The following is a 27,924-nucleotide window of genomic DNA, read 5'->3' on the forward strand; positions in this document are numbered from 1 at the left end:
GCTTTATACTTGCCAGTCTACGGAATCATAGTCCCGACTGTAATACTACTGAAAGAGCTGTGCATAGTTACATGTTACAGTTACTTCTCCTGAGAGATGGAAACTTTACATTTGGCAGTGATCTTGTATACCTCTTTTCTGTTCAACGACAGTCCTTCGATAATCCAGTTCTTCTACTCAACTGTAAATGTAGCTCCGCATGGCAGGGCTGTGTGTTAACCGGCCTCCCACCAAAGCCCACCACAGTTAAAGGTATTCGGTCAGCTATTTTTTAATAGCCAATCGCAGATTTTACGCGGGTGGCCACTTTTTAAAAAGGGCACCCCACACGACTAGCCATGGCATACTTAGCAGCGTCGTCTGCATGTCATTTGATGTATCAAATATGGAGGACCGACAGCTGCAGGTGCTATGGGGTAGTACGCTAAGCCCCGCCCTTTTAGCATTTATGGAATATGCAAATTTACGGTGACCATGTACCTTTAATCTGATTCAACCCATGAGCACTCGGGCGGAAAACAGCCATGCAAACAAAGAGCATCGCAATATCGAACTTTGAAAGTCGACGTTCTGCGAGGAGTACAACAAGAGAAAATTATGAAATATGTAACAAATCTGAAGAGAAAAAGGAAAAATATGTGTAGGATAGAAAATGTTCATCGTACATAGAAAATTGCTGAGCGGTGGTTAGAAATAATATTAATTACAGACTGTCACATCGCGATGTTCTTTTGTTTGCAAGGCTGACATTCACAATGGCGGTGGACATGAACGCTTCCCTCGCATATAGAGAGAAAACGTTTACAAGCGTGGCTGAGCACATCGTGTACCTAGGCGAAGATAAATGCAAGTTTTGGATTCACAATCGGCTGTTCAACTGCATGAACTGTGCGCTGTATTTCCAAGGTGCAATCAGATAATAAAAGATAATAAAATAGGGGAAGACCGTTTGACCACATATTTGTTAATTACTACAGGTCAAACAGTGTGATCCTTCAGAGAAGAAGATTTCTCAGGGTGATTATCGTAGGTTTTTTCAGGTTTTTATTCATTCCATGACCGTAATTATCATATTTGCAAAATGACAATATGACCGACAAACTGCAATAAAATGCAATATAATTACATTCTGAATTGTTGAACATCTTAAAGTATCGTTTCTGTGTATTTGAAACAAAGCAAAATTGTAAGTTTCTAACGAGATAGAAGAGAAAGAAAATTTTGCGTGCGCGTATATATGTGTCTGTGATTTTACAATTTTGTAGAATGAAATGTCTACAGTGTTACGATGTCACTATAGATCTCTTTGACATACCCCCTTTACCACTGTATAAAAACAACAGATAACTGAAAACGATTCCTCTTTGTTGTATATATGACGTAATTTGTTTTCCCCTTAATTCTAGCCCATTTTCACTTCCTCATCAGCTGCGCAAGGTATAAAGTTGCAAGATAAACGCTTGCTAAATGACAAAATTTGTAGAAACTATTCATTTATTAAATTTTAAAATGGTCCTACAGTAGTCATTAAACCAAGGTAAGCTAAGGTACTTACTATACTTGCTAACGACGCTATGACTCCTCTTTGGCACAAGATCATGCTTGAAACGGTGAGTGTGTGTTTATGAAAGTCAAAGTACTCCAATGTCACAAAATTTCATACATGGACTACAGAGTTATGAAGTTATCCCGCTATGTATGATTATTATAGTTGCAGACGATATTGATAATAGTATAGATTACATCTAAATCTTTTAGTGGTATACAGTCACCCGTAATTTTAATATACCCATATATGGTCAAAAGGGCGTTCCTTGGCATTCAAAAGGACCATAAGAGGGCGCTGTTTTTAAATAGCGGCCACCAGCTTAAAATCTGTGATTTGTTGGATAACTATCTGTCCATGGTAACTGGGCAAAATTGGAACAGGTGACAGTATACCTTTAACGTCAGATTTATTGTTGAGAGCAAGGTCATTTTTTGAAAACAGGGAGACGCTTTCGTGATAGAACTAAAGCTGTCACTGTATCGATCGTGATTCTATTCTGCATAACAAAGACATGGCCAGAGAGAATGCTAACATTTCCTTGTACAATAACATTTCAAGAGATTTTGCTGTGACAGCATCTCATACTTTACACGAAATTGATGATCTAAAGATTTGCCTTGGCAATATCATGGTACTCAAAACTACAATGACAAATCTCTTCTTTGTCATTCTTCTTCATCACAAAATTTACTTTACATCGATTGTTCTCATCTTCCCACGTTTCTATTGTTATCACATCATCTGCAAGAGCTTCAGTGATGTGCAGAATGCCCATGGTCTTGATCTTGTATCTTGTCAGATCATTGGTAAATGAAGGATAGGCGTTGTTCTCAGCTGCTGTGAGGGCACATTCTTCGATATATTTGATATAAGCGGTGTAGTTTATGTGATTATTTTCATCGATATCACTGCTTGATGGTTCAATTTTGTGTTGGAATATTTTCGACGGTGTGTCTCCAAGCTTATCCATGTATTGCGGTGTCTGGTGGTTGCCATGTGTTGCGTACCGTCCAGTGAACCAATCCGGTAGTTGAGCTGGCTTTCTTGTCAACTTGCTTACACACACGTTTTGCACATAGTGAGTAGCCAGGATTATACCATCATCACAATCACGCATTACATTGAATTCGTCAAACGAAGTCCTCCCAACTTTTGCTAAAGAAAGGCTAAATTGAAGTGACGTTGACCGCTGAAGACGTGCATGCCATTCTGGGAGTACATGATAGACGCTTGAACGGAGGAAAATCATATGATCTTCAAAATCATTGTTTGACAGATAGTTGTACGGTGGTTTTACAGTATAGCTCCATGCGTTTGTCATCATCCTAGGAACACTTGGCTCAAATTTTTGATCTGATTGAGGAAGAAAAATAATGTTAGTGACGGTTACAGCAATCGCATCTTAAAATTATCAAATGGACAGAAGAGAACAGACAGAAGAAGGCACTTCGAGAAGGACTGACATTGTATTGGGAATCACACATCCCCTAAAATGCAACTTCAGCGAGTAATATAGAACAATACACAACAGAATTCAACAAAGTAAACCATAGAGAAAAGCTCTCATAATACGCTAGGCCTAAATTTCTTGTTTAGTTTTTCGCTATTTCATCGGAATAAAATACTCTCTCATGGCAGTCCATAATCCCCGTTTTTCGGACCAGTGGCTACTCTGCCTGATCAGATATGGGTCATTTCAATTTACATTTACATTTGTAGATGTCCACTCAAATTGTTTCAATCATTTTGGCTCCTTGGTGAGTTTTAAAATTATATCAATTGCATGCCACGGTGACGATTTTGACAGTTGGGGATGGCATGTGACCCTAGAAAGCACTTTTAAATTGAAGTGTACCAATTATTGGTGGGAAGCTATGAAAGTATGTGTTGCGAGTTGATTTTTGATCAGACTCTGGACAAATTTGCCAGATATTCAGTAATATTCTGATAAATACAATGCGCTAACCCTAAATTTGAATCCTGCTACAAAAACTGTCAGAGTAAGACCAGAGTAAAGACTATGCAAATCAGATCTGTGCAGCAGTGGACTGTGCGCGTTCATCGGTCCCAAGCCCGGCAGCTACAGCCATTCATTTGGTTAGGCTAGCCGATGTGTACAGTAATATCACGTACCGTTATTCTTTATTGAACAATCAAGTCACATAGACATTCCACACATTAAATATAATTATGCAGTGCGTACGTCGGGCCCGAGCCAGGCAGCCATACATAGCCATTGGGTTATGCTTGTCACATGTAGGCCTAGGCCTACATTAATATCATGTACCGTGATTCTTGTATTGAATAATCATGTCGTATAGACATTCTACAAATTAAATACAATTATTATCCCAGAAATGTGCCAAGCGCCTGTGCGTTGTTCACTTCTATCAAAGTAATGACGACTAAAAGTGTCCTATTGAGGGTCTCTCTTCCAAGATAATCGCCCTTATCAAATTAATGCCAAACGTGAAGTCTTAAACATGTTATGTTTAAGAGTTATGACAGTGTACTTGTGATTTTACTCATGAGAACGTCCTAGGGGACTAGTCCAAGTTTAAGTAATAGTTGTACAAAGGCTAGACGGCAGGAAATAAAAAGTATGTCCTTTACAGCCTTGATTCTGAATGCCGCGACTAAAATTATGGAATTTCGTAGAAAGGAGACGAAATTTCTCATTTTTAGCATTGTTTTCCGATGAAATTTTACCAAGCTTATATTCTGCGTACTTTACCAGATACATTAGGTACTCACAATTGGCGAAGGCAATGCAACTTATGGAGAACAGCTGTAGGGATCTGCAAACAAAATTTTATAACTAACAGTGACAAATTTAATATTCCCTTTCATGCAAAATAGAAATCTTCCTCGGTAACTACATCAGTGCAATCAAAGAAAAAAATCCTGAGCTATAGTTTTTTCTATTTTCACATTTTCAACCTGACTTGCATATTTCCAGACTTGAATTTTTTTTTCAAAGAAATTCGACCTTGTAACCTATGGTGGACCTTAAAAAGATATAAGGAGTCGAGAAAAGCAGCAGTTCTCCAGTTTTTATTCAGGTATAGACGGACTTACATTCGTACAAACAAACACATAAGGACGACTCCACCGTGTCTGCCATTTTGAGCCTGAATGTGGCACCGGCCATTCTATAGAGCCTGAACTGTACAAATTAATCGTATCTTCTTCGAGAACTTCTGAAAAAAAAAGTTTTTTGAAGAGAGATACGATGATAGAAGTGAGGAACTTGATCCTGAAATATACTTGCATGCATGATTCAAAGAAGAACTTGTCTTGGAAAATGTAAAGCCTACAGAATTGGCTGTAGAAAACATGCATTTTAGAAATTGACCCGATTATAAAATGAATAAGGAAACTATCAAATAGTAAAAGAAAAAGTTCTGGTGTTCGGAATCAGGATAAGGGGAACTTCAGACCACAGTACGCGTAGATGGAGTAAATATATAGATCAGGCGACACAGGAATTAACGTTGCGCTCGAAACTTTATTTCCCCAGGTCAGCCTGATGGCTGCCTGGGGCAACTCTTAGCTCCGAGAGCCTGGAGATATGCTCACTCCAAGGCTCCCAAGGTCTGACTCCCAAATTTACAATACTTTGTCGACAAGAAAACTTGCCAACGCTAGTTTCACAATGATTAATACGTAGTATGCATGAGACATGTCACAACACCATTGTTTTAAATCCAAGCTGTGAAAATATGAAAAGCGATACTTAACAGCTACAGTTCTGATAAAAGTTCGACTACATTGTCTTTCTATTGTCCAACCTTGCGTGAGACATTCCATGCATAATCATAGGAATTCACGAGACATGCGGGTGCCTGGAATGGCGCTGCCATTGAATTTAAACAGAAGAGACTTGAAAATGTAATTTGCCGCCAATTTTGAAGAATTACACCTCCGGTAAATCGTGGGAATTCAAGCCCAAGTGGCGAAATGTTGAAATTTGGCGAATTACTAGAATGAAGATTTACAGTAACCGGTACAAATTATAGAAACATGACATCGTTCTTTCTCCCACAAAGGCTTGCCCTCAAGCCTTATAAAAGGTGTCTAAAATGTGGATAGAATACAAAAATATTACATTTACACAAAATACGCAAGGAAAGTACAGAATGTCAGAAGAACAGAAAGTGGAAAGTACAATTTTTTGTTTGTAATTAGAAACATGACATCGTTATTTGAAAATAAACGAATAATGTATGTGTTGCAGTGCTGATAGCAGATGTATACAAGCTGTATCGGGCAATGTCCGCGGTTATGTTTGTGATCAAAAGTTTCTCCCAGTGAGATCCGTTTCTAGAACAATTTCGATTACCATATTGACGATGTTCAAATTTAAAAACTAACTATTCAACTCTCCAACCCCCCAACCCTTCGTATCGGAGACGTCTTACGCGTAGCACTGCAGCGTCGGTAATTCTCGTAATTATCTTCACTTAATAAAAAAACACTCCCAACCCCCAAACCAACCCGCGTAGATGAGGCTTCGTATAAAATAAAGACAAACGAGTATAAATAATTAGATTTCTCTGTTGAACAATACCAATATTTGGAATCAAAGCGAGTCTACTATACTAACTATTTGACCACAAAAACGCCTCGAACAATTGTCAAATTCAGTTCGCAGACAAAAGACGCAGTTCCAACGATCATACACAGTTCTCTTGTTCAACTTCGACAAATCTCGAATCTGCTCACCCTTCAAAATGTTGATACTCTTATCTTCTCATGGTTGATCTGCCTTGACGTGTTCTTCGCTGGCTTCCTTGGGTTGAATGATTCAGCTTGCCTCTGTAAATATCATCTTCTCCTGTAATTTGTTTCGGTCTGAATTCTGCATTGTCCATCCTTTATGTCATCCGGGGAATTTCACTCAGGTGTCCGGGAGCGACTCGCTTCTCGAAGTTCTATCGAGAAATTCAATTCAGCTTTGCTGTGAGAGGCTTCGTTTTCTTCGTTTTCGGGGAATCATGCAGCTCAGATTTTTGCAGAACGACTCGCTTTGCAGCTCGAGGCTCGACCAAACACCACATTTGGTCGATATTGCAACCGGGTTTTAGTTCTCCACCATATCAAATAGTAAAAGAAATGTTCTTGGTGTTCGGAATCAGGATTAAGGGGAACTTCAGACCACAGTACGCGTAGATGGAGTAAATATATAGATCAGGCGACACAGGAATTAACGTTGCGCTCGAAACTTTATTTCCCCAGGTCAGCCTGATGGCTGCCTGGGGCAACTCTTAGCTCCGAGAGCCTGGAGATATGCTCACTCCAAGGCCCCCAAAGTCTGACTCCCAAATTTATAATACTTTGTCGACAAGAAAACTTGCCAACGCTAGTTTCACAATGATTAATACGTAGTATGTATGAGACATGTCACAACACCATTGTTTTAAATCCAAGCTGTGAAAATATGAAAAGCGATACTTAACAGCTACAGTTCTGATAAAAGTTCGACTACATTGTCTTTCTATTGTCCAACCTTGCGTGAGACATTCCATGCATAATCATAGGAATTCACGAGACACGCGGGTGCCTGGAATGGCACTGCCATTGAATTTAAACAGAAGAGACTTGAAAATGTAATTTGCCGCCAATTTTGAAGAATTACACCTCCGGTAAATCGTGGGAATTCAAGCCCAAGTGGCGAAATGTTGAAATTTGGCGAATTACTAGAATGAAGATTTACAGTAACCGGTACAAATTATAGAAACATGACAAAACTATAAATTATCAGAATCTTGATAATACGTGGTTCTGAACAACTGGGATGAAAGTGAACGAAAAGTTGGAAACTGTATATCTGAGAAGTTGGATGTGGACAGTGAAAAGAATCATTTTCGACGGACTTTACCGCCAGGCTCGAGAGGCAGCATACGACATATCTCGGTATGCAGATTTACGGTTGGCGTGTGTACAATACGACATTAAACTGGTCCAATAATCATTTTCATTCAAGGTAATACATTACCAGGTCCATGGGAAGAAGCAAGAAGACAACTTAGACAAGGAGCATACATCATATAGGTTAAAACAGAAAATAAAACTTTTTTTGACGATGCTTCTGAACCAGTTTTGGAGAAACATCGGGCGCATCACACAGGTGGCAATAGCCATTACAGATAACTGTCTTCGGAGCAACTGTGCATTTATCACTGACATCACATTACCACACAACCGTAATGCAGATGATATTAACTTTGTATTTCGGAATGCACATGGTCTTTCAAAAAGAAATCAGACTGTAAATTCATGTGATTTTGAATGTCTTTTTAGTCCCCACGGACACCGTCAGGGGGGACTTATAGGTTTGGTCATGTCCGTGCGTGCGTCCATGCATGCGTCCGTCCGTTCACGCAGATATCTCAGACATGCCCTGGTCAATTTCTTTCAAACTTTGCACAAGGGTAGTACCCTACCTAATACAGATGCACGTCGATTTGTTTCACAATGCGATCAAATTTGACGTGTTAGAGGACTTTTAGTTTACACGTCCATAGACTGCCATGTATAAGGCAGTTCTCCATAGAATCCCATGTATAAGGCCACGATAAATAAAAATTTAGTTTCTCATCGTATTCATGTTGCAAAAAGGATGCAGTGACACAGTTTTTAGTCCCGACAGATGAAGTCCACGGGCTTATAGATTGGGTCATGTCTGTCCGTTCGTCCATCCATGAGTCCATCCATTCACGCAGGTATCTCAGATATTTTGACAAAATGTCACATGACCTCGGTGACCTTTGACCTCAAATATACATATTTGTCCATAACTCAGTAACCATAAGTGCTACACCCTTCATGTATGGTATGATGGGACACCTTATGAGGCCACTTATTGTACCTCATTAATGATGCACATATCTAATTTTTAGCGAGCCAATAGAGCTAGAGGTCTGATTTTGGGTATATAAGGATAACTTAGCAAAACATTTTTTTTTGACAAAATGTCACGTGACCTCAATGACCTTCGACCTGAAATATACATATTTGTCCATCACTCAGTGACCACAAGTGGTACACCCTTCATATTTGGTATGATAGGAGACCTTATGACGTCACATACTGTACCTCATTAATTATGTGTATATCTAATTCTGAGCAAGCCAATAGAGCTGGATGTCTGATTTTTGGTAAATAGGGATGACTATACGATAGAAATTTTTTGACCAAATGTCATGTGACGTCGATGACCTTTTACCTAAAATATACGTTTATGTCAATAAATAAGTAACCACAAGTGCTATGTCCTTTATATTGAGAAGGATGGGAGACCTTGTGACAATTCACGCTTTACCTCATTAATTATGCACACATCTAATTCTGGGCAAGCGAATAGAGCTAGAGGTCTGATTTTTGGCATATAGGGAATTAGCAATACAATTTTTTTCCAAAATGTCACGTGATCTCGATGACCTTTGACCTTGAATATATATATATATATATATATATATATATATATATATATATATATATATATATATATATATATATATACCACAAGTTCTATACCCTCCAATTTTGATACGATATTAGACCTTAAGATGTCACATCTTGTACCTCATTTATTATGCACATATGTATTTCTTGGCTGGTCAATACAGCTAGAGGTCTGATCTTTTTTCCCGATTTAGAACCATCACTTAGACATGCCTCACGTGTTTCAAATTGGGAACAACGACATAGACATATGTGCCCATAGATCTCAACATATACCACTCCAGTGATACTTCTTAATGACCACATATCCCTGCTCCATCAAGACTAATACTCCTATTACAAGTGAGGGACTATGTTATTGTCAATGACTTGTTTTGTGGAAAATTGCCTCAATGTTGGATCAAATATTAAGATTGATAGATTTCAATGCATCCATTCTCTAAGACTAAATAAAGCCTCTTGGTACATCGGAACGACTTTTCACTTGTTGACCCTTTATTAACTGGTAGTCGCACAGAATTTGAGAATAGGCCTATACCATCGATTTTTACAGCAAAAAAACACTATACAAAGAAAATACTGATGGCAATCATGAAATTGGTGATAACATTGTGACGATACATTGACTGTCGACAGTCCCCTGTGCTTTTTCTGTCTCTTATTGGTGTTAGTCTCTTGCACACACAACGGTAGGGGAATCGCAAGCGTATAGCCACCAAGGCTCTAGTCTCGCATGCAAGGTCTCGAAACCTGCGCGCGAGCGGCAAAGCCGCGAGCTGCGAGTAACCGTAGGTTACGAGGTCTGGCTAGAACTGACGTGCTATATATACTGTCCAATAGAATGCTTCGAAAATCGGCTGGATGAAAGAGTACATCTCTTGTTTTTTCATGAATGTAGGTGGAGCGTCTAAAAATAGCCTTTTGAATTCGACTGAATGATGTGTCATTCATCCAGAAATGTTTCGTTTGAAGTAAACTGCCTTACGTTGACCTCAGACAGTAATACAACTTTATGAAATCAGGGTTACGTTATTCCCAATAACCACATGATGAAAAATATCTGCAAAAATGATCTATGCCGTTGAAGAAAGTGGTGATCGACAGCCTGAAACCAAAAGCAGGAGGTAGCCATGACAGATTATCCGGAAGGAGACGACGATTCCGTGAATTTGCCGACAGAATATGGCCAATCTCTCATTGCTCTGGGCGTTGCTTCAACGCTTGCGATAGTTGATCGTCGACATCCTCTATGGAGTTTGCTTTTTGATTTTGCTCCGTTCGAACGAAACTCAGACTTTGGGCCCCATTCGACTGCCGATGTACCGGTGGTAAATGGCCTCACAAATAAATGCTCGCCGTATAGATTTGTGCCTTAGTGTGTTTTCGGCGCAGATATGTGAAACATGGTGGACAAATACAGTGATGGCAGTCTGTACGCGGTGGTCCAAAGTTATACTTATCAGCATAGGAAAGACAGCCCACTTTTGACGTCATCACATTCCTGAGCAGTTGGTTCTTGCCAGACCTCGTAACCTGTGGTTACTCGCAGCTCGCGGCTTCGCCGCTCGCGCTGCATGCTGGTTCGCGGTCTGGCATACGAGACTATAGTTGTTACTGATTTGTTTACAAGTGTAGGTGTAGCGGATACCTGTGGTGCCGCTCGATTTCTGCACCGATAGTAAGCAGTCAAGGGATTCTGAGTTACGATAGCTCAGTGCCAAGTAAATATACAAAAGGCGGGCGTTGTCCTTGGCTCCTGGTTTACGTTTACATGTAATTCCCATAAGTATCCACTGACCTCCCTCCGAGCTCAGACATTATCTCCGTTCTGTGACGGAGCAGGTCGTACAATTTGCATAGTTCATTACACATGCTACGTAGACATTGCCAATGTAATCTACAAGATTTTTTCGCTTTACTTTGTAAAAGAGCCTTGTTTTACTGGGTACCAGTCAACTCGCACTTTTTCCAACCCGCCCAGAACCACCTCGCCTGATTCCAACTCGCCTGATGCCAACTCGGCCGACACCAACTCGCCCGATATTATTTTGCAATTTTATGAGTACCCGCATGGAGGTAGACCTCCATGGTACCTGGTACGCTAGCTCTGCATGGCAGGGCTGTGTGTTTACCGGCGTTATACGGAGGCCGTATAACGCCGGTAAACTCACAGCCCTGCCATGCAGAGCTACTGGTACGCTTGCTGCGAATCCGTAGCCTTTGTCACTCGGGTAGCTTGGTCATTGGAGTGGAAGAACATGTCAAGGAGTGGCAGGGCTCGTTTTCGCAGCAACTGGTACGCATAAAACGTTTTATTTCTAACAACAAATGTTTCTAACATAGAGAACCACAGGTGCGACTTGAAATATGTGCCAACACGGAAATTTTTTTATTTGCGAATTTCACGTTTTGCAAATCTCTTGAAAGAATAAATTTCGTTCGGCTTCTTTACGTATAGGGATAGTTACTGCGTACTGGCTCACTTCTTTAGGAACAGCTGCGTACATGGAATCTACAACACCCTATCTCAAAACAACGGGCGAGTTGGTATCGGGCGAGGTGGTATCTGGCGAGTTTGAATCAGGCGAGATGGTTCTGGGCGGGTTGGAAAAAGTGCGAGTTGACTGTAATTCTGTTTTACTTTACCAAGCCTTTAGGAAGCTGAGGAAAAACCCTGTCGCCAAATAGAAAACTTTCCCCTGAAAGGAATTTATTTATTTTCCTACAACCAAATACCTAATCAGTGATATTTTAAAAGTTGTACGTTACGGTCAAAAGGCAGAGAGGAAATTCTTCCGTACTGATTTCCTGTATTATTATTATTATTATTATTATTGTTATTATTATTATTATTATTATTATTATTGTACTTGGGCCTCAGCCCAAGTACATTTGTTTTCATTCCGTGGGAAAAAACTCTGTAAGGTATAACCATTTCTGGCTGAGACCAGGGAGGGCAAAATGTCTTGGCTTCATCTTTCTTGGCATAATAAATGGCGTAATGATGTTAACTGAATGGAAGTGCTGCTCTCAGCCAGTCTTGAATAAGTGAGATGTGAATATTAATGCTTCTCTATCTGAGTTTTTGCCACAAAATCTTCTGAATATAATCAAAATGTGCATCGAAATGCAACCATTAATGCACCCTCCGTTTCCTAGGCGATGGCACGACCCTTGCTACACCCACTGGACGAGCCAAAGTGGGAGGGGTAATTTCAGTTTGGTCGAACAAGAGGGCTCGAGACCAGAATTTAACATTTAAACTTGAACATGATTAATCGCTGACAAGATGTGGACTAGTGTTAATCGAAGTAAAATTGTGAAAAGGAAAGGTTTTATATCCCGGACACAATGAAAAACATTACGACTGGAAACTGTACCCCCAGTTGAGAATAGTAATGCCCACAGCGATGGAGAACACTTATCCTTGAGCTGAGAAAAGCAGACCATCATTTCGAAATAGAGCTGCAGATTCGAGAAGCTCGTTCAAAATAGCTAGGTACACCCCACAAAGGGGTGGTTTCGAGTTTTGAGGGCAAATTTCGCCTCCTTCATATAGAAATCGTACGTTTGTTTTTCCAGGAGAACACACCATTTGACACAAAATTTGCATGTAAAGGGGTCGCCAGTAAGCACGTGGTCAAATCTGGCATAAGAAACAATATGAAATGTTGGGTAAAGCCAGTCCAAAATAAACTGATTTGAACTTTTGTGTTTTGTAATTTATACCACTGCAGTAACATTACCTTTTTTTGACAACATCACACAATGTAATACGTTTTGAAACTGAATACTCCGACGTATTCTGTGTCTCCTTTGCTAAAAAATACGGTATGCCGATTACCATGTAAGGAGATGATGACGTCAAGACAGATTTGTAGTGCGTTTGGTCCTGGATGGTGCACGAAATTTTGTCAAGGTAGCTTGTGTATTTATTTCCTAAATGGGAGAGATTAGGGTCGATCTAAACGAAGGCCGAAGAATGTTATGATACTCTAAGCGAGCTGAACTCTAACGCGAATGGTTGGATAATTTGGAGGATGTCTAGAATGATCTCTTCTCATTAAGATTATTTGGCGGTCAGTATTGAATTTCAACTGCGTCACAAGTTTGCGAAATGAGTATTCCGTCGAACGGTCAACAAACGATATTTTAGAAATCTGGAGACATGGCACATCGCATTTTTATTTCATTTTATATTTTACAAAAGATGTAAGAAGCAATGATTTTGTCGAAAATCCTGAAAAAAATATAGGAAGATTTGATCGCGAACACATTTCACTTGGGGTCAACTAGCCTGCGTACGATGCTGTGTGTTCCGCTACAGCTAATCGCCCCGCTCACCACAGCCCTGCAAAGACCCGTACGATAGTGGTCGGTGACTTCAAATCCATTTTGGGACTTGACGTAAAAAGCCAAATTACTGCCGAAATTCAGCGTTCTTGGGCCCAAGTCGTATCCCAGCCTACCTCAGCTACTCGATCGCTTCCAAAAATGACAGTTCTTTTATTCACTTCTCGTAAATAACCGTCGATGTCGGCAACTCTCTCGCTAGCCCTGCGTACATGCTGTGTGCATGGATGTAAAAAATAGAAGGATACAGGACACTCCTTTGATCCTTTGTCAGGATAGTTGCCGCCGATTCGTTATCTTGTAATCCCGTAACGGGATTAGCGTGTTATTTTATTCATAGCGTGCCTTCGGGTTGTCATCGGTAAACGTCGAGTCTTTCCGTGCATTACCACAGACAGTGTAAAAATAGCGTCTTCGTGCCAGTAATGTTGTTTGTAGCAATACTACGACCTTTTCTATCTTAACGATGATATGCAGCTCATCGAGGAGGAAAACAATCGACTACATAGCTCCTGGCTCACTTTCTGTCCCCTGTAAACACGGTATAACAAGAACTGCACATGTGTAATAACCTTTCCCCTTCTTGAACAATGCGTCAACCCGTGCAGAATGGTGACGCGACGCAATGAACTTCGGCGAAAAATCACCAGGGAATTTTCGGCCAGGTACTCTGATCGATAAACATGACCAGACCGGAAAGTCTATATATATGACTTTAGTTTTGGTATAACAGTTCTTTCAGCAGTGTCTTTGAACGTCTGGAAACGTGACTTCAAACGGGTGAACCATGGCCTGAACGACGAACGCATTTGCACGCAATCCTATGGGGACGAACTATCGGCGTACCGCAAATATAGCCCAACTTTAGAATACGATAACTTCAACGGCCAGGCGAACCAGCACTTAGGACAAACATTTTTTAAGCGTTCATACCTTGAACCTTCTAATTAAGAAAAAATCAGACTCCGCGGTTAGATACTTTGTAAGTTAGAGTAATTTTACGATCAGGGGACTTTATCCAAGTCGGTTCCAAAGAATAGTCATAACTTGGTCAAATATGCGTCGATTTTCTCAGTCTTTGGTTTGTTTGAGCTCTGTTCAGTCTGGGCATTCAACACAAGCAATTTCACAAGTTTGAAAGTTTTTTTTATGAATTTGGCAACAATAATTTGATGTACACGATATTGTGAGTGAAGTGGGTGTGTCCGAGCCGTCCTGATCGCGGCAACCATGCCACAACTTCAAAGACCAGCGTAGACAAAGAAATAACATAGGTGTGAAAGGGATATAGGGCTGTCCGTAGTATCCTTCTATTTTTTTTACCCATGCTGGTGGTTAGCTGTAGCCATAGCATCGTACGCAGGGCTAGGGGTCAACATGGGGTCGCAGCATGTTGCCTCAAAACTTATTTCTGTCTGCACTCAAAACTCAAAAATGTCGGATATGAACCTGAAAAATCGATGCAATTTTGTCAAACTTCGGCGAAATTTCAGCATATAGACAAAATTTCATCTAGGTAAGGTAAATTTACTGAAATTTGATCGACAAATAATCCTGAGCTTGAACGTGACAGCTCGCCTTCTCCGGGAAGTCAAGCATCCAGCTGCTCATACACAGTTGCCCATATGGCCCGGTTTATGAGATTGTTTTCAAGCGACGGCGGCAGACCTTACAGGGCTCTGGATATGAACCTACCGCCGGTGTAGCTGTAATAACTGTTGCGTTGTTTTTAGTGCCCACGGACAAAGTCCTGGGGGAGTTTAGGTTTGGTCATGTCAGTCCGTCCGTCCGTCGTTCACGCAGATATCTCAGACATGCCCTGGTCAATTTCTTTCAAACTTTGCACAAGAATAGTATCCAACCCCATACAGATGCACGTCGATTTGTTTCACAATGCGATCGAATTTGTCCGTGTTAGAGGACTTTTTAGTTTACCCCTCCATAGACTCCCATGTATAAGGCAGTTCTCCATAGACTTTCATGTATAAGGCCAAGAAAAATAAAAATTTAGTTTCTCATCGTATTCATATTGCCTAAAGGATGCAGTGACACAGTTTTTTGTCCCCACGGATAAAGTCCAGGGGCTTATAGATTGGGTCATATCCGTCCGTGAGTCCATCAGTGAGTCCATCGGTTCACGCAGATATCTCAGACATTTTGACAAAATATCATGTGACCTTGGTGACCTTGACCTCAATATACATTATTGTCCATAACTCAGTAACCACAAGTGCTAAAGCTTTCATATTTGTATGATGGGACACCTTATGACACCACACCCTGTACCTCATTAATTATGCGCATATCTAATTTTGAGCGAGCCAATAGAGCTAGAGGTCTGATTTTTGGTATATAGGGATAAGTTAACAATATAATTTGTTTGACAAAAACGTCACGTGACCTCAATGACCTTTGACCTCAAATATACATATTTGTCCACAACTCAGTAACCACAAGTGCTACACCCTTCATATTGGTATGATAGGACACCTTATGACACCATATATTGTACCTCATTAATTATGCGCATATCTTATTTTGACGAGCCAATAGAGCTAGAGGTCTGATTTTTGGTATATAGGAATAACTTAGGCCAAAAAAAAGAAATTTCTGGTCAGCCTTTCTTTAAAAAATGGTGCGGCGACGTGGTTTTTTTTTTTTTTTTTTTTTTTTTTCCCTCCTCCTCAAGGGAGCGAGCAGGGTCAGTTAAAGCGCCAAAGCTTAGTGGCTAATTTGCATAATCATTGCATATCATTAATTTATATTTGCATATGGATGTAAGCTTGCACATGCATCCACACATACATGTACACTCACAACAAAATGCAATGGTAACACACAAGTGTGCAGTTTGAACATCATGGAAACTCTTTATTACACTTAAATAAATCATCACAGTATTGTAATTACAATTGCAATTAAACAGAAGATTCAGATTGAAACTTTGAGAGCAAGAAATGGTTCGTCTGATTGGAGTTTCATTAATACATCATATTGCTAATAAATTGTCAAAACTTGCCAACAAAGAGGAAAATTCACAAGTTTAAGCTTTACACAATTCAAATGCAATTGAGTTTTATATCATTTTTGAACGACAAACACCGCGAATAATTTTTCATCACGGGGATAGATTTCAACCAGCGCCCCCCCCCCCCCGCATAACTTCTACTTCCACTGAACATCGTCGTTCGATTCTTGATTTTAAAAATACCACCAAGATGATCACAAGACATGAACTAAGTACAACTAGAATCCCTCGAAAATCAGGTGTAAATCTTTCAGAGAACGTGTCAGAGTCTGCAGAGTGGAACACACGCGACGCCAGGATCAATGTCAACACGTTATAAACCTGTCGACCAACATGGCCGCCGCCATATTGAAATTTATGCAATGTGAACTCGATCGCGATCGTGATCGTACTCAGACAAAACTCATCGTTGTACAATCATAATCAACCTCACCAGTCAACTCTTGTTTCTTTTGCGGTCCATTTCGTTGATCAAAGCATGGGAATGTGATCAAAGGCCCTGCTAGTGCTACACCGCTACCTCTGTGAACACTTGTCCGCGATGTATACGTCTTTGTTGGTCGTAGTAGTCGTTCTGAATGAAATTTGTGAACAACCCCGCCGAGTTTCTTCTATTGTTTAACCACAGGCTCGCCTTAGCTGGGTCGTCTGCTAAGTAGATCGATTTTCGGATCGATCTATTGATCCCGTAGTCGATATGCCCGCCACTGCAACCTAAATACTCACAAGGTGTGCAACACAATCACTCAAAAAACACACCACCCGATTTGTCAACTGGCCGTGCGCTCGCACAAAGCATTCAGAACTACACTCCCATATACCTAGTTGGATCACAAATTTAACCATCTCCTCAAAAATCACTCGCGTTATCTTGAAGAAATCGGCCGTGTTTTGAGACCAAGCGTTGTGAAATGTGGCCTGCAGAACGATTCTACCATATGATGTAATTTATTCCACTACTGATTGGCTAATCAACGGCCAAAACAAAGGTCATGGCAAGACGTCACTGGTGTAGTGTAGTTGAACCAATCAGCAGTGGAAAAAATGACGTCATATGGTAGAATCGTTCTGCAGGCTGTATTTCACCTCGCTTGGTCTCAAAACACGGCCGATTTCTTCAAGATGACTCGAGTAACACATTCATCGGCGTGATTTTTGAGGAGATGGTTAAATTTGTGATCCAACTAGGTATATGGGAGTGTAGTTCTGAATGCTTTGTGCGAGCGCACGGCCAGTTGACAAATCGGGTGGTGTGTTTTTTGAGTGATTGTGTTGCACACCTTGTGAGTATTTAGGTTGCAGTGGCGGGCATATCGACTACGGGATCAATAGATCGATCCGAAAATCGATCTACTTAGCAGACGACCCAGCTAAGGAGCGCCTGTGTTTTAACGTTCCCTCTCAAACAATCCGGACAACTTATCTGATGCATACACATACTTCACACCTTCCACTCTTTCACAGGTTAAAAGTGCAGTGAGCGGCTTATGTGTAGACAATGCATGCATCAGCTGGTAGCTACGCAGAGCGGTGAACTAAAGGATGGCGGGAATATTTTAAAGCGTAGCGGGGAGAATCAAAGCGTAGCCCTAGCGGGGGGGGGGGGGGGGGGGGGGGGAAGGCGAAGCGGAGCGGTACCCGCCTATGGCCTGGGGTATAACACGAGTTTTGTATTTTATTCATAACAGTAACATTTAAACTGTTCATGCAGTCACTGATCATGTGCCCCAAAGAATTTCTTTCTCTTCAGCTATTTGTTTGGTGTAGTTTGCCACAGCCGCGGCCTCAAACCAGTGAAAAAAAAAGGGTTGACGCGCTGTTGTTCAAGTGACGCGCGCGCTGACCCAGAAACATTTCATTGTTTTGTTTTTTTGGCCTTTAGCAATATAATTTGTTTGACAAAATGCTGACGTGACCTCAATGACCTTTGACCTCAAATATATTTGTTGTCCCACAACTCAGTAACCACAAGTGCTACACCCTCATATTTGGTATGATAGGACACCTATGACACCATATATTGTACCTCATTAATTATGCGCATATCTAATTTTGAGCGAGCCAATAGAGCTAGAGGTCTGATTTTGGTATATAGGAATAACTTAGCAATACAATTATTTTGACAAAATGTGACGTGACCTCAATGACCTTTGACCTCAAATATATATATTTGTCCACAACTCAGTAACCACAAGTGCTACATCCTTCATATTTGGTATGATAAGACACCTAATGACACCACATATTGTACCTATTAATTATGCGCATATCTAATTTTGAGCGAGCCAATAGAGCTAGAGGTCTGATTTTTGGTATATAGGAATAACTTAGCAATACAATTTATTGACAAAATGTCACGTGACCTCAATGACCTTTGACCTCAAATATATATATTTGTCCACAACTCAGTAACCACAAGTGCTACACCCTTCATATTTGGTATGATGGGACACCTTATGACACCACATATTGTACCTCATTAATTATGCGCATATCTAATTCTGAGCAAGCCAATAGAGCTGGATGTCCGATTTTTGGTATATAGGGATAACTATAGGGTAGAAATCTAAATATGCCCATCTAAATATTAGACATCTACCATCGAGAACAAAAGAAATTTGCTGTAATTTGAATATTTAAGGAGTTTAAGCAATTTCCACTATAAATAAAGAACCCCTGCCTCAAACTCCACAAAAGTTGCTAGACATATTTTGCCGTTGTCATGCGATTGCTTCGTTTAATAACCAGTTAATCAAATGCCTAATTGACAGGAGGAAATTCAAGACCATATTTGAATAGTAGTATATATTGTCCTCAAAATTACTCTATCACGGCCCAAGTACTCATTGCCTTCAGCAATACTGCCTTGTTATTATTATTATTATTATTACAAGTTTAGGGGCTATAAGTATTATATAGAAATCTATATGTTCGAATGCAGGCCCATCGTGGCAGTCGTGGGCGCGCACAAAACAAGGCACAGCGACTGTGGAGAGTTTATGCCATGTGTATTTGCTGCAAATATACCTTCACGCATGCGCACTCGTTTGCCAGTGTAGTCTGCCAATATGAGCATGCGCAATTGAGTTTACCTGCGCGTGAATGTGTAGTCTGTACACTACGTCTCGTGCTATAATCTTGTCGTTGAGCTTTGCATGTTGACAGAAACTGGAATTACTGCAGAGAATACTTTTCAGGACATCACAAGTGAGTCCCTAAGGTAACAAGTAGGACGTTTAGGAAAGTTCACGCCGCCTGTGGCCATTTTGTGGAGTATAAGCTTATACGTACCTGGAGCGACGGTATACAGTATTTCTACTGTACATATTGCCAGATAATATGCGATGGAATTTTGCATTCACGTCGTTCAATCATTCAGATGGAAATGCCGGCCTTCTCCAAACTTTGAAAAAATCAGGTGACAGACTTTGGAATGCTAACTCTTGTAAACAATGACTTATTAACAATGACGTAATTTAATGAGAAGACATTTGTATTCGAGCTCGGCAACATTTTTTGATTTGAGAACTCTCATCATGGCGGATTCACTGAAACAGTGAGTATTCAACAACTTTTTCCTATGTCCATGTAGCACTTGTGCAAAAATAAGCGAGTCCACAGGCCTTTGGCGAATCAATAAATGCGTTTTTCACCAAGCTGAAAGGTTGAAAGATGCGTCCGTCACTTTGGGACGAGCTAGATAAATGCAGTCAAACCCAGCTGGGCATAGAAATTTGCCATAGTATGACTTTGTTCTGGAGACGACCGGCCGTGCGGTGGAACTTTGCAACAAAGTTTCCATATCTGAACTGACGTACTTGAATGACAGGCACAGGAAACGATGGCCAATAAAAACGCATTCTCGTTGCATTTTGATAATAATGTATCAATCACATGCACAATGACACGGAAATTATGCCTCCTCCCAACAGAAGGGCCATGGTCGATTTTTAGCCCTGTTACAGTATGTCTCAGTGCTGAAAAGGCTATATTGTTGTCATGTTGTCATGGCGACTTTTAAAATTTGCACACAACTGTGAGAGTGAAACGGTTTTTTATAGGTCACAAAACTTTTGAGTCCCACTGTCGTCCATTACACCTGTTTCCTTGGGCATTAAAGGTGTGCAAGTATACACATCAAAAGACTAGAAAATTCACTTCATGGCAGAACCTTGTAAAATAGCCCTTTCTTGTCTGGTTAACGAAAAAAGATACCCCTGATCTAAAATATGCATGGGCTACCAGCCAGTGTCACCGGGCTACCAACTTCAGAATATGGTTGCCCAAGTGGACTACCAGGGAAAAAAAGTTAATTTCGAGCCCTGGGCAATATTAAACATGAAACATTTAACTTGTAATATTTCCCCTTGTCTTGGCCTGCTGGGTTTAAAAAAATGTTTAAAGGTATACAGGGACCATGTTCAAATTTAGCCATTGCTACCATGGAAAGGGGAGATCTAGCTAATCATCAGAATCATAGAGTTTATGGGGTCACGCCAGGTCACACAAAAAATAATGCACCACTACATGGCCATAATTTTACTTTAGTTAAACAATCAGAAATAATTTGTCTTCATTATTCTTCCTGGAAAGAGGCAAAGAAATCAAAATAAATTATTATAAATGAACATTATTATACGTCGTTAATTATAAATCCATAAATAAATAAGTACCAGTGAATTATGTTTTAAATAAAACAAAAAAAACTGTGCGCTACTGTTACTGCTTCTGATAAATAATGGTATATTGGGTGATAAGGGGAATTGGGTTCATAAAATTAATTTGAGATACAAGTAGAATTAATATTAGCACATAAAATTAATTTGAAGGCATAAAATTAATTCGATGAATGCATAATAAGTTGGTACTATACTCTATAACACTTATTTGGGATGACTGCATGAAACAAAATTAAAAATGCTTGAAAAATTATTTCTGGTCTATATAAAATTAATTCAAACACACTAAAATAAACGGAAAACAATTTTGACAAGAATGGCCCCAATGTACATTATCTTTAGTATTCTTCCTAGAATGAAGGCAAAGAAATTACAATTATTATTATTATTATAGAACAAACAATAAAAGTGGTTACTTAGAAATCCATAAAATAAATAAAAAACAGTGAATTATGTTTTAATATAGACCCTCTCAAGGGTATATTGCTTTAAATAAAAAAAGCTGTGGTTCCCAAATAGGTTACCATGGCAACATAAAACAAAAATGAACATGGAGTTCATGCTGTGATAAACACTTAGGAGAGCATTTGCATAGTTACTGGGATTACTTTTAATGGAATTTTGAATAAAATTGAAATTTTAAAACGCAAATAGGTTACTATGGAAAAACAGGGCAGTAAAAATGCAGTATTTCATCTAGAGAGGGGGACGGGGGGATTCCCCCTCTGTTGACATGTTGGCACCCCCTAGTAATTTTTCAAGGGTAGACCAGCCCCCCATGAAATGGTGCCATTCACACCTAAGAGATACAAGTAGAACACATGAACTGGTGAAATCACCCCTAAATTTTCTGGTAAAGGGGGAAATCCCCCCGTTGATGTCACCCTGGATGAAACACTGAAAATGGATATCATATTTTGTCTTTCTAACCTAAAATAACCCTTTGGTATAATATTTCTGTTGATTAATGGATTTTTACACTGGAAATTTGGTCTTTCTAACCCAAAATATCCCTTTGATATAACACATTCTGTTGATTACTGGATTTTAGGTGGAATCTTTGAAAAACTGGTAATTTTTACTCCTGAATGGTTGCCATGGAAACATCTCACATTAAAATGAGTGTGATTTTTTTGGTGTGCTGACCAGAAAAACCCTTATTATCAATTTTTTACATCAATCAATAGTTCTTTAATAGGAATTAGGGAAAAAGTAACATTTTCAATCCCAAACTGGTTACCATGGCAACTCGAAACATTAAAATAAGTCTGATTTTTGTGTTGTCTGACCCGAACTCCCCCACTAGATAATTTTCATAACAATCAAAGTAACTTTTCATTGGATATTAGAAAAACTGGAATTTTCAACCCCTAAAATGGTTACCATGGAAACATGGGGCAGTGAAATCGATATCATATTTGGTCTTTTCGACCCAAAATACCCTTATGGTGAAATTTTCATGGAAATTGAACCTATTATTATTCGCGTTATTATTTCTTATACTTAATAATTATATTATTATTATTATTATTATAATTATTATTATTTATTATTATTATTTTGTGGTTTCCAAAGCTACATAAAACGAAAAGACTAACATTTTGACAGGACAGGAAACGCCAGCTGAAAGCCATATTAGAGGTGTTGCTAAACACATATTTTCCGCTGCAAAAAGTTTTAATATTTTATTAAAGCTCGGCAGACAGACACATTATGAAGTTCACAAGCTTAATTTTCAATTTTGATAAGAGGGTCAAAATTATCTCCATGGCAATTTAGCAAATATTTACAACGAAAACATCATGAGATTTCTAAAAGTTAACAGTATTTGCGAATAGAGGTCACTTTCGCAATTTCCGAAGTTATTTTGTGAACACTTGTCAAGGAAGTGTTCGAAGATTAAAGAAAACTCCTCCATGGCTTTCATTTCATTCTCTCCATTGTACAAGATACATTGTGACGCAAATAGATACCAACTTTCCGATGCTGCTCGTCGAATTATGAGATAAAAAAGTTGACACAAGAATACCCTCCATGAATTGAAAAGATTACAGTAGCGTGTAGTTGTGACACGAAAATAGTTTGCAGCAATCTGTACTATCTGACCGCACCAGCTATGCGTGTAACAAAATTATTTAATTGTCTCAGAACTGAGTAACCTGCACTATAGCGTTAAACTCCTATTTTGTTAAGAAACGACGAAATCATCTCAATTCCAAGCATTCTTCAATATGCTCACGGCTATCTATTGTCTTCAGTTTCACTTTGCTGCAATCTGCAATATCCGACAATCTATGACTCGGCTCCGAGTAACCTTCACTAACGTTAAAACTCCGTCTAGGCTAAAAAAAATTACCAATCCGTCTCAGTCTGCAGCATCTTCAATACACTCAGGACTCTATGAAAGTCCACACATAAGAAAAGTCAATCACTTTGCAGCAATCTGCAATATCCAACATGTTAAGTGTAGGTACAAAAATTATTAAAGTCTCAGCTCGGAGCAAACTGCACTGACGTTAAACTCCGTCAAGGCTGAGAAATTACTGATCTATCTCAGTCCGTAGCATTCTCCAATACACTCAGGACTCTATCAAAGTCCACAGATACGAAAAGTCATTCACTTTGCAGCCACTCAACTCGGAGCAAACTGCACTAACGTTAAACTCCGTCAAGGCTGAGAAATTACTGATCTATCTCAGTCCGTAGCATTCTCCAATAACTCAGGACTCTATCAAAGTCCACAGATATGAAAAGTCAATCACTTTGCAGCCATCTGCAATATCCGACACACTATGTATAGTACAAAATTATCAATTGTCTCAGCTCGGAGCAAACTGCACTAAGGTAAAAACTCTGACAATGTTAACAAATTTCAAATCTATTTCAGTCCTTTGCATACACAATAAACTCAAAACTCTATCTACAGTCCATGGATACGTAAAGTCAATAGTTTGCAGCAATCTGTAATATGCAATACGCAATGTGTACGAGGAAACGGTCAGAATGTCTCAGCACGGAGCAAATTGCAGACTACGAAATTACCATTCTATCTCAGTCTGCAGCATCCTCCAATACACTCAGGACTCTATCAAAATCCACAGATACGAAAAGTCATTCACTTTGCAGCCATCTGCAATATCCGACACATTATGTGTAGGTACAAAATTATCAAAGTCTCAGCTCGGAGCAAACTGCGCTAACATTAAAACTCTGTCCGGGTTAGGAAATTACTAATCTATCCCAGTCCGTAGCATTCTCTAATAAACTCAGGACTCTATTATATGTCCACCGTTACGAAAATCTTTCACTTTGCAGCAATCTGCAATATCCGACACACTATGTATAGGTACAAAAATTATTAAAGTCTCAGCTCGGAGCAAAATGCACTTACGTTAAAACTCTGTCCAGGCTAAGAAATGACCAGTCTATCTCAGTCCGTTGCATCTACAATAAATTCAGGACTCTATCAAAGTCCACAGATACGAAAAGTCAATTGTTTGCAGCAATCTGCAACATGCAATACGCAGTGTGTATGAGGAACGGTCAAAATGTCTCAGCTCGGAGCAAAATTGCAGTAACGTTAAAACTCCGTACAGGCTACGAAATTACCATTCTATCTCGGTCTGCAGCATCATTTAATAAACTCCGGACTCTATGAAATTCCACGGATACGAAAAGTCATTCACTTTGTAGCAATCTGCAATATCCGACACGCTACAAAAAAAAATAAATTCAGGACTATCTAAAGTCCACGATACGAAAAGTCAATTATTTGCAGTAATCTGCAACATGCAATACGCTATGCATATTACGAAACGGTCAAAATGTCTCATCTCGGAACAAACTGCACTAAACGTTAAAACTCCATCCATGTTAAGAAATTACTAATCTATCTCCGAGTCAGTAAGTAGCACCATCCAATATGCTCGGCACCCTATCTATAGTCAACATTTAAGAAAAATGCTAAGTTTCCAACAAACTGCAAAATCCAATACACTGTATAGGCCTAGGACGAGTTAAAATGTCTCAGCTCCGAGTCGGAGCAAACTGCAGAATAAAACTACGTCCAGGCTTCGAAATTTAAAATCTATCTCAGTCTGTTATATCCTCCAATAAGCTCACAACTCTCTCTAAAGGCCATTGATACGAAAAGTCAACCATTATTGCAGCAATGTGCAAGATCCAATACGCTGTATATATGACGAAACGGTTATAATGTCTCAGCTCGGAGCATACTGCACTAACGTTAAAACTGTTAAAACTCCGTCCAGGCCAAAAAAATTGACAAATCACTCAATGCACGTTCGGTTGCATCCACAATAATCTCAGGACTATATCTAAAGTCCATGCTTACGAAAAATTTAATCACTTTGCCACAATATCCGACATGCTATGTGTAATACATAAATTATCAAAATGTCTCAGCTCGGAGCAAACTGCACTAATGTAAAACTCCGTCCATGTCAAGAAATTACCAATCTATCTCAGTCCGTCGCATCCTCCAATATGCTCGAGTCTCCATCTATAGTCAACATTTAAGAAAAAACGCCGAGTTTCCAACAGACCCCAATATCCAATACGCTGTGTATATGAAAAAACTTTTAAAATGTCTCAAATCGGAGCAAAATGCAGGTGAAAACTACATCAAGGCTTCGAAATTTAAAATCTATCTCAGTTTGTTGTATCCTCCTATAAGCTCATAACTCTATCTTAAGGCCATGGATACGAAAAGTCAATAATTGGCAGCAATGTGCATGATCCTATACGCTGTGTATATGACGAAACGGTTATGTCTCAGCTCAGAGCATACTGCACTAACGTTAAAACTCCGTCCACGCCAAAAAATGACCAATCACTCACGTTTGGTTGCATCCACAATAATCTGAGGACTATATCTTGGCCCAAATTTACAGAGCAACTCACAATCTAACCCCTGAATTTGTAGCCAGTATGTTCAATAATTACCGTATATCCCTTCCAGATCACTTCGTTCTTCCAATCAGAACCTCCTTAAGGTTCCCAAAGCACTTACACTTCTTTATCAAAACACCTTGTCTGTTGCGGTTGTGGATGAATATAACAATCTCCCCAAATCAATCATAACTTTAAGAAATCTTGTAACAACTTTCTGTATTCTATTTACTTGTCTGATGCTTCTTCGTAGTTTTTTTGATATTTATACTTCTGTGTTTTTCGTGTTTTCAAGTTGGTGCTGTAATATGATTTTCTTTTGTCTATCGGACCTCCATGAAAAGAGGTGTTTCATCTATGGAGTTATGGAGTTTAAATAAAGATTAATAATATTAATAATATCTAAAGTCCATGCTTACGAAAAATGTCATCACTTTGCCAGAATATCGGACACGCTAAGTGTCTTAATTATCAAAATGTCTCAGCTCGGAGCAAACTGCAGTAAGATTAAAATTCCGTCCACGTCAAGAAATAACCAATCAAGCTTAGTCCGTAGTATCGTCCAATATGCTCGAGTCTCCATCTATAGTCAACATTTAAGAAAAAAAACCGCTGAGTTTCCAACAAAATGCAATATCCAACACGCTGTGCATATGACGAAACTTTTAAAATTTCCCAGCTCGAAGCAAACAGCACTATCGTTAAAACTATGTCCATGATAAGAAATTTCAAATCTATCTCAGTCCGTAGCGTCCTCTATCGGGTGTTGCCAATGACTGGCGACGAGATGGCTTCTGACTTTTTGTAGCCTGTTTGGCCGAAAATCGTAGGCCGGGCAGATTGGACAGTGAATAACATTTATTTGTGTTAGTACAAGAGTCCCCACACAGTTTTAATTGGCTTGTCAGATTGCCAAGACTGCGTCTTACATAGATCGTCATATTGCTAATGTCTACCTTGCATGCGCAATGAACTATGCAAATTTTTGACCTGCTCCGCCACAGGACGGAGATAATGTCTGAGCTCGGAGGGAGGTCAGCGGACCCTTCTCTGTAATTCCCAATGTTGTTCAGGCCAACAAACTTTACTCTTATCGCACCTGCGATCGAGGTCCGCTCGGTGCGCAGTTCTTGTGGTGCAATACACGACTACAACCACAGTAAATGTAAGGATTAGCATACAATTCTATGATTGCATACACCTTTGGCAGTGCCGCGGAAGCCTCTGCGTTGTCACAGTTATAACGCCGTAACACACAGACCTGTATGCAGGGCTAGGCTGCACACAGCCTAGATGCAGTACAGTAGCTCGAGATTTTGCCTGGGTATTTTGGTCGGACGTCAAACCCGAATACGCAGGGAAACCTCAAGCTACTGTACTGCAGCTACACACAGCCCTGCCACGCAGAGCTAAAACCATCACAAATACACACACACAGACCTTGACAAAGAACTCTGGGTCACGGGCATCGCCCATGGCAAGTCTAGTTGTTTGAGTGTAGGACTAGGATCACAGCAGTCCGGGTCGAAGCAAGAGGGAGATACGGTCGCAACTTCAGCTTGGTACAAGCACACAACAACCTTCTGTATAAATACTCACCTTCGGCGTTAATATTGTAATCAGTTATATGGCCCACCAAGGTGCACCATATGCCCTGTTTATTGTAGGAGGTAATTTCCATCGGCATCTTGATCATGTAGATTCGCTTGTCAAACCTCTAGCTGTGGCTGCAGTGCATGACTTCAATTTTAAGTAGAGGTCACATGATGAACGTGTTTACTGTGACTTCGGGTCGATTAAGGGTCAACCGATCATTGTATGAACAAAGGGATAACGGCCTAGGTCCACATCACCCATCCCCTCCGCGTACAGCTGAAGGGGAGTCTGCGACTTGAGGATTGCAGGAACAGGAGAGGGCTTCTCAAAAATGATGAAAA

At 39.8% G+C, this 27,924-nt stretch overlaps 2 protein-coding genes across 2 annotated transcripts in view; both read right to left on the reverse strand.

Annotated features, from left to right (window-relative positions):
- LOC139122663 (uncharacterized) overlaps window positions 1-27,924 on the reverse strand; it is a 249,372-nt gene that overhangs the window by 49,349 nt on the left and 172,099 nt on the right. The gene's annotated exons all lie outside the window — the stretch shown is intronic.
- Window positions 1,028-27,903, reverse strand: LOC139122661 (uncharacterized). Its single transcript, XM_070688262.1, has 2 exons — window positions 27,587-27,903; window positions 1,028-2,902 (listed from the first exon to the last, which is right to left on the reverse strand). The coding sequence occupies exons 1-2, from the start codon at window positions 27,681-27,683 to the stop codon at window positions 2,154-2,156; spliced, it is 846 nt and encodes a 281-aa protein (XP_070544363.1). The 5' UTR covers window positions 27,684-27,903; the 3' UTR covers window positions 1,028-2,153.

Source organism: Ptychodera flava, chromosome 22, assembly GCF_041260155.1.
Source record: "Ptychodera flava strain L36383 chromosome 22, AS_Pfla_20210202, whole genome shotgun sequence".
NCBI classification, from domain to species: domain Eukaryota; kingdom Metazoa; phylum Hemichordata; class Enteropneusta; family Ptychoderidae; genus Ptychodera; species Ptychodera flava.